Source organism: Pteropus vampyrus, unplaced genomic scaffold, assembly GCF_000151845.1.
Source record: "Pteropus vampyrus isolate Shadow unplaced genomic scaffold, Pvam_2.0 Scaffold104, whole genome shotgun sequence".
Lineage (NCBI taxonomy): Eukaryota > Metazoa > Chordata > Mammalia > Chiroptera > Pteropodidae > Pteropus > Pteropus vampyrus.
In genome coordinates, this window is record NW_011888885.1 from 1,036,425 (window position 1) to 1,052,929 (window position 16,505).

Consider the following 16,505-nt stretch of genomic DNA (forward strand, 5'->3'; position numbering starts at 1 on the left):
CAATAATTGCTTCTTGAGGGTTGTTGTGAGACTTAAACAAGATGATGTACCTAGTGCAGTGTTTACAAAGTGCCTGGCACGTAGCTAAAGGATGAGTCACAACTTGTAATGCCTGGGACCTAGAGAAGGTATCACAGGAAACACCACCAAGACATAAATGTAGTAAAAACCCGAAGTTAAAAAAGAGAGCACATCTATTATTACCAGCGCATTTAGGTTCCAGAACCCGAAGAGTAGGGAAGAGGTATAAACTGGGAAGGAGGTCAGCATTCAAATTAGTTGTCAAAGTCGCCAGTGAGTTAGGCAGAGAAGGGGAGGAAAATTTTTCAAGAAAGTATAAAAACTAAGCCAAATGTGGAAACAGGAGGCCAGTCCAAAGAGTACCAGGAAGGTAAAAACCAAATACAAGTATATGACATAGCAAGAATAAAGACAAGAGCAGGCCAGCTATGAGGAAGCAGGGTAAAGCCAAGTATTTGAGAGATTTAGGAGACAGGCTTGGGTCAGGTTCACAGACTGACCTTCCACAGGTTTCCTGTGTGATGATGTGGCACATTTTCCCTGTTCATAGAGTCCTACAGCCCTGAAATCCCAACTTCTTTATTCCTTTATCCTTTCAAGGGGAAAGCACTGAAAAGGAGAATTCAAGAGTTACTATTACCCTCAATGAGTAAAATGGCAAAGTCCAATGGTTGACCAATAGAGTAGGGATGGCTTGGTCCAGTTCAGGACCAAGGCCAGCACAAGGCAAAGTCTCACCTCGCCCCAATATGATCTACTCGTGTCGAATAACACAGTTATTGAAATAATTTGGTCTGTGTGGATGAATTTCCTTGGCTGGTTACTCCTCAACAGTGTTGGATCAATGTTTTACTTCCATGTTGAGAAACAAAGAGATACCACACAAATGCAGAATTTTAGCAGAGATCATTTTGTTTCCATTGACTGCAACATTACAACCCTAGAGTTATCTCAGAAATCAAATCTTTCACTTGGGACCAATGAAATTCTTATTCATGTAATGATAGGTTGGTGACAAACTGAAGAGAAAAGCTACCTGATGATGTTTACTCAACAGGATTTTAGTTTTTTCTTGTCTCAATGCTTGTCTCAAATTACCTATCTAGTGTAATTGAGAAAGGATATGACTTTAATGTGTGGCATTGACTCGAAAATTGCTCAAGGTATCCTCATTGTTATAAGACTGAGGAGAAAATTCTACATCAGATTAATTCACACTAGACTCAAACTCTAGAGATTGCTTTTATAAACCAAGAGGACCTTGATTGTTTCCTGCCTTGCATAGCTTCTTTTAAGCAAGCCTCCAAGCACCAAAGGCAACTGAACACACCGCTTCTAGACAGCATGCTCAGGCTACTGGAGCTGCCCACCCCACTCTGCCTCATGCTTTGCTCTCTAATGCCAATTTATCTTAGCTTCAGAGTTTTGACCTGCCTTCCATTCTACTTCCTTGCTCTTCAGAATGGGCACTTTATACTGATTCTCTAGCTTGATCTCTTGTTCTCTCTTTAATTGTAATTTCTCCTCACCACAATGAATGTCCTGGCTTTGTTGATGCCATGTAAAACTCTCCTCTTGATCAGCTTAGCTCAGCTCCTAGGATCTTCCAGGGGCCACAGGCCCTCAAGGCCCCACTATCTCCACAATGGGTTTAGAGTGGGACCTGAAGAGCCTGATCTTTCAAAACACATCTCTGAGGTTGCATTTATTTCCTTAGAGTGGTAACTGAAGAGGTACATTAGAAGTGAGGTTGAAATCTCTTTGAATTACTTTGTCAGAGTCCTTGAACATTTATGCAGAGACTGTTCTTTTGGTAATGGTGATGATCTCCAGCTGCAGAAGGATGGGATAGTATAATATGTTGTAGACATGTTTCTTTCTGCAGAATGAGGCACAAGAGGACTTCGCCTTATTATTACAATATATAGTGAAGAAAGTAGACCCTACCATCCCTTATGCATCATCTTCAGGCCCTCCAGGGATGCATATTGTGTTCATTATAGGCACAGCTGGCTTTGTGGAAGGAGAATGTACTTGAAGCAAGAACAACCTGAGTTTCAAGTTTACCTTGCTCCTGAGACTAGGACTCAGCTTTCTCGTGTATAAAATGGGCATATTGCCCAGTGTGTGTGTGTGTGTGCTCACACACGCACATGTGTATATATTATTACATTGTGTCAAGAAGGATTCCAATCACATTATAAGTGTTACTTCATTTGGTCTTTATAACAATACCATAAGGCAAGTACTATTGTTACCATTCCATTCTGCAGATGGAGAAACTGAAGCACAAATAATTCAAGCTGCTTTTGAAAGATACACAGCTAGCAAGTGGCAAAGTCATGATCTAAATGTGGCAATGTGGCTTCAGAGTTGGTGCTCTCAACCATTGCCCTCCACTATCCCTTGTGGTACCTCCTCATAGTCAGTACTCATAAAATGAGGGTAATTGTAACAATAACAGCAATTATATCCTCACCACATACTGAAGGCAATCCCACAATGCATTGTCAATTTATTCATTCAACTAGCAAATTATGCAAATGTGGTGAACACTTGCATAATGCAAATGTGCTTACAAAATGTGAAAAATAAATTAAATCTTTTATCTTTCCATGCACTTCTGCAATACTTCTCCCTCCTAGCAGCCACACCTGGTGCCCCGTGGGTGTTGAACGAATGCTTATTAATTTGTGTCTCACACTGTCTGGTCATAGACCATAATGATATAAATACTATCATTAATATTACAATTGTCATGAATGAGAATTTCCTATTAAAAACAAGAGCTTTTGGAACATGAGTGTTCAGAGATCCAGACAGAATGACCCTTCCAAAATCTAGTAAATTCTAAATTCTGCAGCGGACATAGGGCAGTCAGCTCTGTTCAGCCCTAGAAGGGACTGAGGGGTTTACTTCTGTCTTTGGGAACCATTTTCTGTGAAATTTGATAGGGCATTTTTGCCTCTCAGTCTTGTTCTCAAGTTTGCCCAATTCAGAAATTTGACAAGGAGATAAAAAGCCACCCCTTCCCCATGCCTGCCATTGGCGCTTGATACGGTCAGCTTTCAGGGTCCGGGTTACTCTTTGTTAGAGAAAGCGTGCAGAACTAGAACCAAAATAATCACTAATGCACAGTGTACCAGGCCGCAGTGTTCCGGCTCCCTCTTCCCTTTCATGTTAAATTCGCTCCCTTAACTAAGTGGCCCTCTGCAGAGCCAGCCTTGTGACTAATGGGCCTTTGATCAGGTTTTGCTTCCTGATGGCTGTACATACAAATGAATGTTTATCCCAATTAAATAATGAATATCGATTCTTCCTACCCTCTGACTACAAAGTGTGCCCTCTTCTCAAAGTACCCCCATTGTTCTTAAGTCAAGGGTAATATCCTCTCATTTGGAAGATCTCTGTTTGGGGGCTGGAGCGTGTGCAATTTAGGACACTCTGGGGAAAAAGAACAAGGGTCGAAGATGTTCAGGGAACAGATTTTCTAAAAGCTGCTAGCATGTTCCAATGTGGGCAGGAAAGCTACAACAACTGCTAGTATGTAAAGTCCTCCATATATGTTATTTCATTTTATCTTCATATTAATCTTATAACCATCATTAGCTCCTTTGTACAGAGGAGGCAAATTAAGAATATGAAGATCAGGGGCTAAGTGAGCTGCTGGAAGTTGTGTGGCTGGTCAGTGACTGAGTCACAGTTCAAACAGCCCGAACCAGATTCTACGTGACTCCAAAGTTTTATTTCCTCAACACCTTGGATGATCACTAACTTTTTCTCATACACTAGAAATAGCACTGGGTTTGCGCTCTGGGTAGTTTCCTGCTAGCTTTATGGCCTCAGTTAAGTTGCCATCCTTTCTGATCTGGAGTTCTTAATCTGCAAAGCGAAACCTACTAGCACCTGCTCTGCCAACCTGACCAAATTCTTGTGAATGGGATTTGCACATGATAATGTGCTGTACAAATGTACAGGATTATTGGCATGTGTACAAACAGACTTTGTTAATCTGCTGCAGTCTCTGGGCCCCTCCAGATACTTTGTTTCTTCTCTTTACTGACTCCAAAAGCAACACTTGGGTCTGCTTCCTTAATAACAGCTTTTTTATTTTATTTTTTCCATTATTAGGGATAATTCTGTCTTGAAGTTGGAACAGAAATGGCAATTGAACGTGCTTTCATGGGAATTTCAAAGATTCTATTTTTCTTCGGGAAAGAAGAAATAGGAGCCAACAGAACAGCAATTAAATCCATAGTTTAAAAACAAATGCTACTAAGGTACAGACGATATCATGCAATAGTTGGAATTTCTCCTGTTTTCTCAGGCTAGCAGAGTAGGGCAGCCCTCTGAAATCTCACGCCAGCTGTCGGCATCTGTTCCAGGGGTTGCCACTCCCATGTGTCTCTTTGGCAAATTCCTCTCTCCAACCCAAATCTGTTGTACTTAACTCCTAAAATAACCCAGGAAAGCATGAGGGAGCCTAGTGCTGCCTGAGCCATCAGGGTTCATATGGTATCAGAGGGGAACTGCTCCACGTGGCAGTTCCCTGGAATGGAGACTCACTGATCACACAACAGGAACCAGTAACCGAGTCTATGTCCCAACAGATTATCCATCTGGCCCCTCCATTGCCAGGTGGGTTGACACACTCCACAGGAGATAAAAGGAACTTGTGGCCTGCCTAATAGCATCGCCTCTCATGGGACACAAAATCTGTGCATTTTATCCAGAAAGGAGACTCATCAGGGGCATCAGACTGAGGCTAAATTACCGTTTGTAGCTGGCCATGAGGCACAACATTTAAGCTATGACAAGTACCCCATCTTGAACAAGAGATTTCCTGGAGCCTAACAACGTACTACCATACCAGGAGGGAAGTTTAGTGGTTCTGCAAAAAGTTAATCATAGAATCACCATGCAACTCAGAAATTTCATTCCTAAGTATATACCCCCCAAATTGAAAAAAAAGTAAACAAATCCTTGGATATAAATGTTCAAATACGCAATAGCCAAAATTATGTGAAAACAACACAAATGTCCACCAATGGATGAATGGATGTACAAATTGTGGCATACCCACACAATTGAATATCATTCAGCCATAAAAAGGAATGAAGTACTGATAACGTGTTACACCACGGATGAAGGTTACAGATGAGAAACCTTCCATAGTAATAAGTAAAACCAGACACATAAGAGTATATTGTATAGGAAGCAGAAAAACCAACGGGCAAAATGAACTTATGCTGTTCAGAGAGGATATTGCTACCCTTGGAGATGTGTAGTTAATCGGAAGGGCTCATGTGGGCGCTTCTAGGCTGCTGCCCTGGTACCATTTTGTTTCTTGACCTAGTGTTGATTACATGAATGCACTAACATTGTGTGCTCTTTCTTAATGTATACTACATATCAGTAAAAGTTTGAAACTAAACCAATGAAATAGGTAAGTAAAATTAATCAGTAAAATCAAACGTTAGTCTGTTGAAAAGATTAATTGAAAAAGAAAAAGGGGAAAGGACTACGATGTACAAATTGTCAGTTATGAAAACAGTCACAAGCATTTAAAGTGCAGCAAAGGGAATATAGTCAGTAATGTCGTAGTAACTACGTATGGTGTCAGGCACTAGACTGACTTATTGGGGTGATCACTTCATAAGTTTTATAAATGTCCAATCACTATGCTGTACACCTGAAACTAATATAATATTATGTTGACTGTAACTGAAATTTTCTTTTTAAATGTCAAGAACAAAAAATGTAAAAAATTAATAAAGGACAGAGTATGGTCTTAAAAAATGGAGAAAAGACAAATAAGTAATATTAGGAATAAGAAAAGACATAATTGCCAGTATAGATGGAGTTGCAATTTTACAGCAGAATACTATATACAGATTTATTCCAATGGCCTTGAAAATCTTGATGAATACTTTCTAAGAAAACAACTAAAACTAAAAATTTAGGAGAGCAGCTGCCAATCAGAGTGCTCTCCTGCCGTCTGGAGTCTGAACAATTGCTGAATTCATAACCCCTCTTCTCCTGTCAGCATCTGGAGGGGCCACAGCCACATGCACACAGCCTGACCAATTAGTGAATGGCTAGCGGCCACTGTGAATGGTAGGCCTCTTGTTTGGCAGAAACTATAAAACCTGTCATAGAAAGAAGGTGGTGGGAGTCACTGTGGTCAGAGTCTAAATCCATTTTTTATGAAACTGTAGAGCACTGGGCTGAGACCTTGTCTTGTTTGCCTTCTTGAGGCCAGGTGATGTCTAAGACTGGATGGCTCACACCTATTAAAAGATGCAACATTATCTTGGGGATGGATATAGTATTTTTGTTGTAATAAATATTCTGTTATTTAAAAATAAGAAGCCATTCTTTTCTTGACAGGTGCTTGGAAATATTACTTTTGCTTTAAATAAGTTTTTAAAGAAACATTAACTCGTGTCATGGAAGGGAAAGAATACAATAAATGTTAGGTTTAGGCAATAACCCATTAGCAGCTGGGCAGGATGTCACTGAGGGAGATTTTTCTTTGGAAGCCCTAATTTGACACCTGAAAGTAAGAAAGAAACTTCGAGTAGGAAGAAACGACCAAGAGGATCAGAAGGACCCAAAAGAACCAGAGTTTACGGGGCTGGACAACCTGGACTTTCCTGGTTACTTCAGAAAGGCTGTTTTTGTGATGAAAACAAAAGTCAGTACAGAAATGTTTGGAGTAAAAGGGAGGAGGGGGCCTTTCCTCGGAGTGGTGGTGGTGGGGTAGCTTTTGTGAAGTGTGGTGGTGTCATAAAGGTAGAGGATCAATGTGTCCAATCCCATCCACTGGGTCTTCCACTGACCAGGGAGGCAGGGGTGAACAACAGACTGCTATTAGGACATTTCATACACCCCAAAAGCAGGTAGTTTTTTTTAATCTGGTGTGGTATATGTGTTTGCATTTTTTTTTTTTTTTTTTTGAAGAGTTGCTCAGTTGGTTCAAGTAGCCGGTAAAGGTGGTTCGTTTATGCTTAGGAAAGAACTAAGCATATTTGTAGACTGAACAGAAGGCTCAGGTTGAAAATGATAAAGATACAAAAAAGAAAATGGAAATAATGCGTGGAGCAAGATCCTAGACTCAGGAATATGAGAGAATGTGAACTGAAGGAGGAGGTTGGCTTTAGAAATGAGGCCAACTAACGGAAGGAGCATGACCTCTGTAGGGGGTTGAACAGTGGCCTCCAAAACGTATGTGCACTTCTAAACCCCCGGGACTTGTGAAAGTGAGCTTGTTTGGAAATAAGGCCTTTGCAGATATAATTCAGGATCTCTAGATGCAATCATCTTGGATGTAGGGTGGGCCTTAAATCCAATAATTGGTGTCTTTATGAAAGAAAGGGAAGGGAGAGTTGAGACACACAGACATGGAGGAGACATCTAGGGGAAAAGGCCGTGTGAAGATGAGTGCGGAGACCAGAGTTCCACAACCCCAAGCCAAGGAAAGCTTACAGCCACCAGAAGCTGGAAGAGGTAAGGAAGAATTCTCATCTACAGCCAGCAGAGTGAGCGCAGCCCTGCCAACACCTTCATTTCAGGATTCTGGCCTCCAGAAACCAAGAATAACTTTCTTTTGTTTTGAGCCACCTCCTTTGTAACTTGGTATGGTGGCCACAGGAAACTAATACGACCTCCAAACTCCAGTTTACAAATGGACCCGGTAGAGTGAGAGATACTTCAGAGATGTGTCTTCACTCACTGGTTTGGTTAAGAGGCCAATTGGCCCAGTAAAACCTTGTCCTTGGGCATGGCTGTACCAACCTCAGCCTTGAATGCATTCTTCATAGTCAGTGTGAATGTCCCGTCTCCATTCAGTCTTCTGTTTTCCATTGCCCTGGTTGGTGTTTCTCACTGTGCCCCCAACTCTCATCGGAGTCACTTTAGGTTCAAAGCATTAAATTTAGCTTTTTCCTCCAAACTACGTAGATTGCATGAGAAATCCAATTGAAAAGACCATGAGGAAAAGACATATAATTTCTTTCCTTCTTTTATTTTCCTTCCTTCCTTCCTTCCTTCCTTCCTTCCTTCCTTCCTTCCTTCCTTCCTTCCTTCCTTTCTTCTTCCTTCTTTCTTCTCTAATTCTCATTCTCTCTTTCTTTTTTCTGCTGCTTGATTTAATTCAAACCTCTGCTTGATTTCTCCTGGGGATCTACACAAACTTATTTTCATGGTTGGTCCAACTGTCGATTCCTACCACTTAAGTTCAAGTTCCTCAATTCTTCACAACTTAATGTGCCACCAATTACAGCATAATGAGTCACTGGGAATCATTCATTCAAAATATTTTAGCTCCCTAAATGGGATTCAAAGAAGGAGGATATTAATCAAATATATACAGTTCATTGAGAAATGTCCAATCTAGAGTCACTATAGGTTGTCCAGTTTCCAAAGGAGGTTTTAGAGGAGAAAAATGCGATAGAGGAACAGATTCACTCACTCCATATTTATTTAGTACCTACTTGCTACCAAGTACTTTGTGCTAGGTATTAGAAATACATGTATGAATGAGAGGAATGAGCCTGACCTTCAAAGAGCTCATGTCTCATGTGTAGTCGAGAAAAAGACATTTAAGTAAACAAGTATACAAGTACAATATGATAAGCATTATCTTACAGTATAAACGGTACTGTTTAGGCATCTTGGGAAGGGAAGGGATGTTTCTGGAGATGCAGTAGGGGCTTGTGCTAGTGGCTTGTGCTAGACAGTCTTGTTTGCACCTCTGGATACACTTTCTACCTTCTCCCGCCTGCTCTGTGCTCTTGGAGGCGTCCTCTATGAACTGTGTCCTCTGAGCATGCATACCTCTGGCTTCCAGATGGGTTCAGTCAATGGGAGGACATCAGAGAGAGAGAGAGAGATCTCACTTCCTGTCATCCTGCAGGTCAGCAGGTGCTGTAACATTCTAGGAAAGGTCATAGCCTCCATCTGGAGGCCCCTCTTATGAGTCTTACCATGTTCCAGCAATTGCTCCTTCCTTACTGTTTCCAACATTTGCTGGTCTTGGGTTACCTATCTCACCATCCCATTTTGGTTTCCCTTAATCTTGCCTCACCTTTGAAAATAGTCCCATTGTGTAACATCCTTTAACCACTTGTCGGAGTGTGCCATTTATTTCCTGCTGGGACTTCGATGAATACTGGGGTCAAGGATGCTTCACAGATGGGGTGACCTTTGACTATGTCCTAAAGAATGAGTAAGGTTTCACTAAGTGTGTACAGATGGGGTGGGGCCTCTCAGGCTGACGTAAAGAACATTATCAAGTTTGGGAGGCCTGGGAGCCCACTGTATATTTGGGGACTAATAAATAACGCTTATCTTAGGCCTTGGGGAGTGGTGGAAAAGGATATTGGAAAGTTGAAAGGCCTTGGGTGCCATGCTAAGGCTTTTGAATTTTATCCTATAAGGGTTGGGAAATTCAAAAGACACTGATAATATTCCATGCTTGAGTTTCTAGGTAACCAGGTCTTTCTATGAAACCTGTATTTCAGAAATGAGAGGCTAGTGTAGATCTGTTCTCTGAATTTATGTTTTATTGGTTTTGAACTCTTCTCTGCTTGGTTGTTAATGAAATTCACTCTTAGACTGTGAGTGAAGGAAAGCTGCTGACTTTTAAAAACACCAACTCACTTCGAAAACTTTTTCTTCTCAGTCCCAATTTATTTGGCCTGTTACTTATGTACTATAGAGAAAGGGAATATTCCTTGAGATATATCACAGTTTTGTTCACTTACAGAAAACTTTGCAGAACGTGACGGTTTCACAGATTTTTATTCTGATGCTTCAACAGAACTAAGATTCTTGGCTCAGGTCTTAGGGAAGAGGGAAGAAGGAGGCCAAACTAACATCTGGTGAAGGGTAGCAGAGGCTTTGTAAGAAGGAAGTACTATTGAGGAAGAGAGATAAGTTCAGAGCAGCACTGTCCGATAGGAATGTAATATAAATCACAAATGCAAAGCACATATGCAATTTGCAATAAGAAGTAAAAATAGGTGAAAGCACTCAAGTGTCCATTGATGGACAAACAAAATGTGGTATATAGATACAATGGAATATTACTTAGGTAAAAAGGAAGAAAATTCTGACACATGCTACAATGTGGATGAACCTTAAGGGGTATTACGCTTAGTGGAATAAGCCAGTCATAAAAGACAAATGCTGCATGATTTCCCTTACATGAGGTACCTAGAAATGAGAGTCAAATTAATTCATAGAGACAGACAGTAGAAGGGCGGCTACCAGGGACTGAAGGAAGGAAAGAATGAGGGGTTGTTTAATGGTATAGTGTCAGTCTTTTCAAGATAAAAAGCGTTCTGGAGGTTGGTCACACAACAATGTGAATTCACTTACACTACTGAATTGTACACTTAAAAATGGTTAAGATACTAAATTTCATCTTAAAAAATGTGTTTATTTTACCACAATTTTTTAAAAAGTAAAAAAAAAAAAAAAAAACCAAAACATAAAATTAAATTTAGGAATATATTTTATTTAACCTATTATATCCAAAACATTATCATTTCAATATGTAATCAATACTAATTTATTGAGATACCCTACATTTTCTAAATACTAAGCCATTGAGATCTGTTGTATATTTTTACACGTATGGCATACCCCAATTTGAACTAGCTACACTTCAAGAGCTCGGCAGCCACAGGTGGCTGATGGCTATCACTCGAAACAGTGCAGGTCTAGGATGCTGACCAAGGGAGGGGCCTCAGCTGGAATTCTTGCTTTTCCTTACAAGGGCACCAGTGTCTGGCCCCACAGTGCTACTTTTTCAGAGCCTTCTTCCTTTAGGAACTTGCCTTTGAGGCGGGACCAAGCATGGCCTGAGAGCCAAGTTTTTTTGTGCAGCATCAGAGGAGAATGGTTCTAAAAGCCATCCCACAACCCTGTGTCGAGAGAGACCACTGAGCCCACCTTTGCTTTCCCAGTCACCCTTTGTTGTGACTGGTCTGAGCCTCGATCCAGTGCAAACTTGTTGGTACATCACTGAGGTACGGTCATAGATAACAGACTCACTAGTTCTGTGACCTTGGACAAATTGTATAACATCTCAGAGCATCTTCACTGGTGAAACTGAGATAAGGATGGTGGCTATCTTATAAGGTCATTCTCAGAATTAACTAAAAATGTATGCACAAAGCCTCAGTCAAAAGTGCATAGTAAACAGTGTTAGTCACTTCATTATAAAAATCATCAGCATTGTCATTGTCATGACTACTGTAGTCCATTTTAGCGGTACAATACTGTTCTAAAGTTCTTTTAGACTTTCATTCATTCCTCAGCTAATGTTAAATGAGGTGATGGTTCAGTGATTAAGAACACAGACTTGCAGACTGCTCAGGCTCAAACCGTGGTCCTGGCACTTTCAAGTGGCATGCAGCTCTTTTCTCAATACCTCCTCTTTATCCCCTGGCCTCAAACACATGGCTCCATCTACCCTGCAGCATAACTTCCTTGTGTCTCAATTTTTAAATCTGTAAAATGGGAATAATAATAGCACACACTGCATAAAATTGTTGTGAGGATTAAATGCACTAATGTAGATGAAGCACCTAAAATATGTCCTGGCACTTAGCAAGCCTCAGGTAAGTGGAAGCTGTTATTACTGGGCAAAAGATTGGGGATGCAGCAATAAATAAAGCAGAAACTACAATTGCTCTCCCAGAGAATAATCTTGCAGGAAAGCTAGATCTTAAACCAATAAACAATAAAGAATGAGGAATGTTATCAAATGGGAAGTCCTCACTAGTGTGTTTTTAAACTAGTGCACTATAATTTAAAAGCCTCTCATCCTCTCCTTCACAGACAAAAGCTTAAGTTTTCTAGCAAACTCTGAGCATGCCATTTCTCCTGATCTGCCCGTCATCTGAAGCAGCAAGGCTACCTTTCCTTCTCAGATCACTGCCCCATCACCTCTACTTGAATTCAAATGTACCAGTGGGCCACCAGTTTCGTAAATCAGTGCTCCTTCTATTAAGCCCTTGCAGGCTGAAAAAGTGAGTAACACTCCTAAAAAACCCCACACTGATCACATCTGCTTATATATGGTAGGAAAATCTTGCTCCCAAGATACTGTCATTTCCTACTTGACGTAGGTCATGGCTGGCAAATGCATGCTGGGTTTCTGTGCGGCATCCACTGGGCACTCTCGGCCTTTGCACCAATAATTATGGAATGAACAAAAGAGATTAGCACTGAAGCAATCTGTGGTGAGCCACACAGGAGGTCAGAACTGCACAGTTTAATCTCCAAATTGATGTGATACAAGAGAAGACGATATAGAAGAACAAATAAATTGTTGATAAAACTGTCCTCATAGGAAGCAGGAACTGAAAAGGAAACATTCTACAGCTCTTATTTGATAAGAGTTGGCATGCGGCCCTGACTGACCTCCATCATGAAAGGCTGTGCATTTGGGAGAAGTACAGACAGCAGTGGAGACCCTAAAACATGCTGCGTTTTTCTCACAATAAGCTTAGCTAGTCCTCACCTTCCCAAGGGCTCCCCCTCCCACCCAATCGTCAGGTCTCGGCCTCAAATACTGTCCAAGGAGTGAGTTCACCTCTATGCCAGCTCTGTCAGGGTAGGGGAGGAAAATGAATGGGCCTGAGGAACCTGTGCGATTGAGCCCTAGGGTCTGAACAAAATTCTAGGCTGGCTTTCCCTCCTGTGTCCGCTGCTCATCTTTCTGGGGCACCCTGGTACAGGATGGAGAGCATGTTCCCCCTCCCTCATTCACCCCTCGCAGAGATGGAAAGGGGAGGCTGCTGAACATGGGTTCCTCACGTGAGGCGCTGGCAAAATGAGGGAACCTGAGAAGCTGCAGGCTTGTCCGAGGGAGAATGATACTGCCCAGTTTAATAGGACTCAGAAGCCAGCTTAAACCAGCACCTTTTTATAACTCCAAATTTAGAGAGAGGTGGAGTGGGGGAGGGGTGTTGTGAGAGAGAGAAGAATAAAGAATCTAATGTGCATGAAGCTCTAGATAAAAATAATATCAAAATGAATTGATATTTATCTAGGCCATATTACTGATGGTTTTGGGCAACAGAAATATGTTTCAGAGAACAGTTTGAAAATAGGTAGGAAAAGCCACAAAAATGTTCATATTTTTTTACCTCACTAATATCAACAGTGAAAATTCATCCCCCCTTCAATTTCTGTTATTTAAAAGAAAGGGAAATAAAACTGTTCTATGCACAGAAATATTCACAGTGGCATTACAATTATGGGAAAACTAGAAGCAATTTAAATAGCTGACAATTGCTAAACAGATTACAGCACATCCATTTAAGGGATTAATCCATTTAATCCAGCCACAATTAATACTGGGGGAAGAAGCAGAGAAAAGGAATATATCTAGACTGTGGTTACATTTGTGTCGAAAAGGCATACTTGGACAAAGACTGAGAGAGAGCATAAGAAGAACCAGAGGGAGTAAAGGGGTAAGACTAGGAGAAAGTCTTAAAAACAAAACAAAACAAAACTATGTAATGTTTCCACAATGCATTGTTACTAGTAATGGCAAAATAAATAACAACAAAGCATAGGCATCAAATTATTCATTTTGACTCATTTCTATGGCTTTCTCAGGGTTGCTTAAATTAGATCCTCCCAACCTGTATGCCAAAGCACACCACTGTGCAATGGATGAGTTCCAGGTAGTGTGATGCCCTGACTATTGAACCCTTTCCACTGGGTTGGCCACTTGAGCACCCTAGCCACTCATCCCCAGCTTTGAGCAACCTCATCTGTTTACCCTGAAGTGTCACAGTATCAGAAAGGTTGGAAAGCTATGCCTCAGTGAGAGGATTTCCCGTGAAGCCCATCCCCTGGTTCACATTTCACGCGCACCCCATAGCAACTTCTGCATCCAAGCATCGGCTGACTGCTCTCCTCCCAGCCAGGTCCCAGCATGAAGTCTCTCAGACGCCCCCACCTTCATTATGCACAGCTGCTCAAAGCCTGCTCTTAGGATAAGCTAAGCGTCCCTCCCTGACTCCCTCCTTTTCTTCCTTTCTCCACTCCTTCGTGAAAGATGAACTTGCACGCATTTACTTCACGGGCTCAAGCATCTAAATATTCAGCATAACATGCTCAGCCACATCAAAGCTTCAAAAGAGAGAAGGAAGGAAGGGTGAGAAATAACCATGTCTTTTGATAACCAGAATACAAGCAAGTTTATGACCAGGTGTACTTTTACTCAGCACATTATTTAGCATCAGTAACAATAACCTAAAGATACTAACCAGCTCCCTACTCTAAGACAACCTGATGCCAGCTACACAAGTGCTTTAAAGCAAAAATTTCTCTCCTGCCCCTTTTCAGCTTCAGTCTATCTGATGTTCACAGTAAATTCCAGGCTTAATTTTAAAAAGAAAAAAAAAGCCATTAAAAAACTTTTCCAAAGTTCAAGATGGCATCAATGCTGTCAGCCCTGACAGACCTACTTATTTGCCCTGGGCTGAGAAGATGCATGAAACGGAGCCCATGCTTTTCCATGCCAGGGCTGTGCTCACTGAACTCTTTCAACTGAGAGATTAAACCTTGTGGGTTTGGTGCTGTTTACTACAGATGACTCGAGCTGAGAACCAGAGATACAAAAGTCACCCTCGCCTCTTTGTGGCTAGTGGGATGTAAATGCCCTGCAGAGGAATGGCCAGATGGCAAAGGAATGGAGACTCGCACAGCTGCAAGAGAAACTTGGGAGAGAAACCCCCTGGGAGAGTCCTCCCGCTCAGGAAAGCTCTCTCAGGCTGGGGCATCTTTCTGCCATGCAGTTCACTCTCAAGGATGAAGATGAGGAAAAATAAGAAACTATTCCCCACCTGCTGCTCACATTTGTTAAGATCAGCAAGAAAATGCAAGTGTGTGTGGGCACACTCTTGGACCTCCTTTGGAAGAAGAGAGCAGATCCCAAAGGCACTTGTTATTTATGTAAACCATCCCTCCCACCCCAGCTACAAAGCCCCAACCCACACACGCAAGCCCACCTCCTGGCCAAGCCCCCTCCCCAGCATTCCTTTCCCAGCTGCCGAGAAATCATAAAATGCTACTCACATGTGGCAGCTTCAGCCTCCCTTTACCTCTCCCCAGCCTGTGCACGGGCTCTGGTCGCTGCTGCTGCTTCTGCTGCTTTTCCTGCTGCAAGTGAAACAAACCTTCATCGACAGAGATGGTTTTCCTCTGGGCTGCTTTGTCTGAGATTCCCCAGATGAACGCTGACTCGTTTATGTCATTATCCGAGTTCGACAGCTCCCCTAACACAGGCAGGGCTTTGGGGCTGTCATCTTCCACTGGCTGGGCTTCTGGTGAGAGAAACAACAGACCTGCAACTGACAACTGATCAACTGATCGCATGAGAACACTCCAGGGGATGGCAACCCAAGACTACGAGGTAACACATTAGCTTGCAATGATACCACGCACAGCCGTAGATCATCTGTCTTCTACTGGCACTGTGAGCCTAACCAAGTTGAAGGGACATTATTTATGAACTTAGAACTTCCAGAATGACTCCAGGTGAAGCCATATGGGCATTATAAAGTACAGTGTCACAGAAGGATTCTGCCACCCTTTGGACATGTTCCACATTGTTGAAATGGATAAGGGGGGTAATGTCATTTGGTGGTTAAAAGTTCAAGGTTTTAGACAGACCAAGGTTTACAGACATTTACGTCAACTTAGATTCAAGTGTGAGCTCCATAATCTGTTAGCTGTATGAATCTGAGCAAAGTCCTTATCCTTTCTGAGTCTGCACATTAGAGAAAACAAACTCACTCTGAAGGAGAGCTGCAAGAAGTAAGTGCGATGGTATAGATACACTGTGGAGTTCAATGCATGTCACAAAGCTGGCACCCCACAGGAGGAATAAAGATCCCTCGCCCTGTAGTAGTCTTTTGTTCACTTCGGGGACTCATCTCTTAATGAAGAATCTGGTGATTGTACGATAAAATACCAGGATCATTCCAGTGGTCGATGTAACTAACTCTTTCCTCAGAGGAAACAGATTATGATACTTTACAAATCTGCGTAAGCCTCAAGTATGTCAGAATGCTTGGAGGTCCATTTCTCAGACATGAGCCACTGGTCAATCGAAGCCGCCCAGGAAGGAGAAGACACTGACTCCTACTGCTTCCCTTATAAACAGACTTGTAAGAACAGAATAGAAATCTACTTCCTCTATAGCTCTTTATTCAGGAGAATTGAGATTTCTCACGACTGACAGATTTTGATACGCGGATTCTCAGTAGGGACGTCTGTATTCATTTCAAAGAGTAAACAAGAGTGTGTCCATGAGAAAAATCCAGACCATTAATGCCTGAGTAGACCTCTGAGGCATCTAGTACTAACTTCTCTTTTCCCAGTTGAGAGCATCGGTGTTCAGGGGCTGGTCATTACCAACTCACCCTCCATTCCCCACTCCCCTGCAAAGCAGA

At 41.9% G+C, this 16,505-nt stretch overlaps 1 protein-coding gene across 1 annotated transcript in view; it reads right to left on the minus strand.

Annotated features, from left to right (window-relative positions):
* ANKFN1 (ankyrin repeat and fibronectin type III domain containing 1) overlaps positions 1–15,426 on the minus strand; it is a 342,813-nt gene extending 327,387 nt beyond the window's left edge. Inside the window, exon 1 of the mRNA XM_011365098.1 lies at positions 15,127–15,426. Coding sequence (XP_011363400.1) covers positions 15,127–15,426 — 300 coding nt within the window. The remainder of the gene's footprint in view (positions 1–15,126) is intronic.
* Between the last annotated feature and the right edge of the window lie 1,079 nt (positions 15,427–16,505).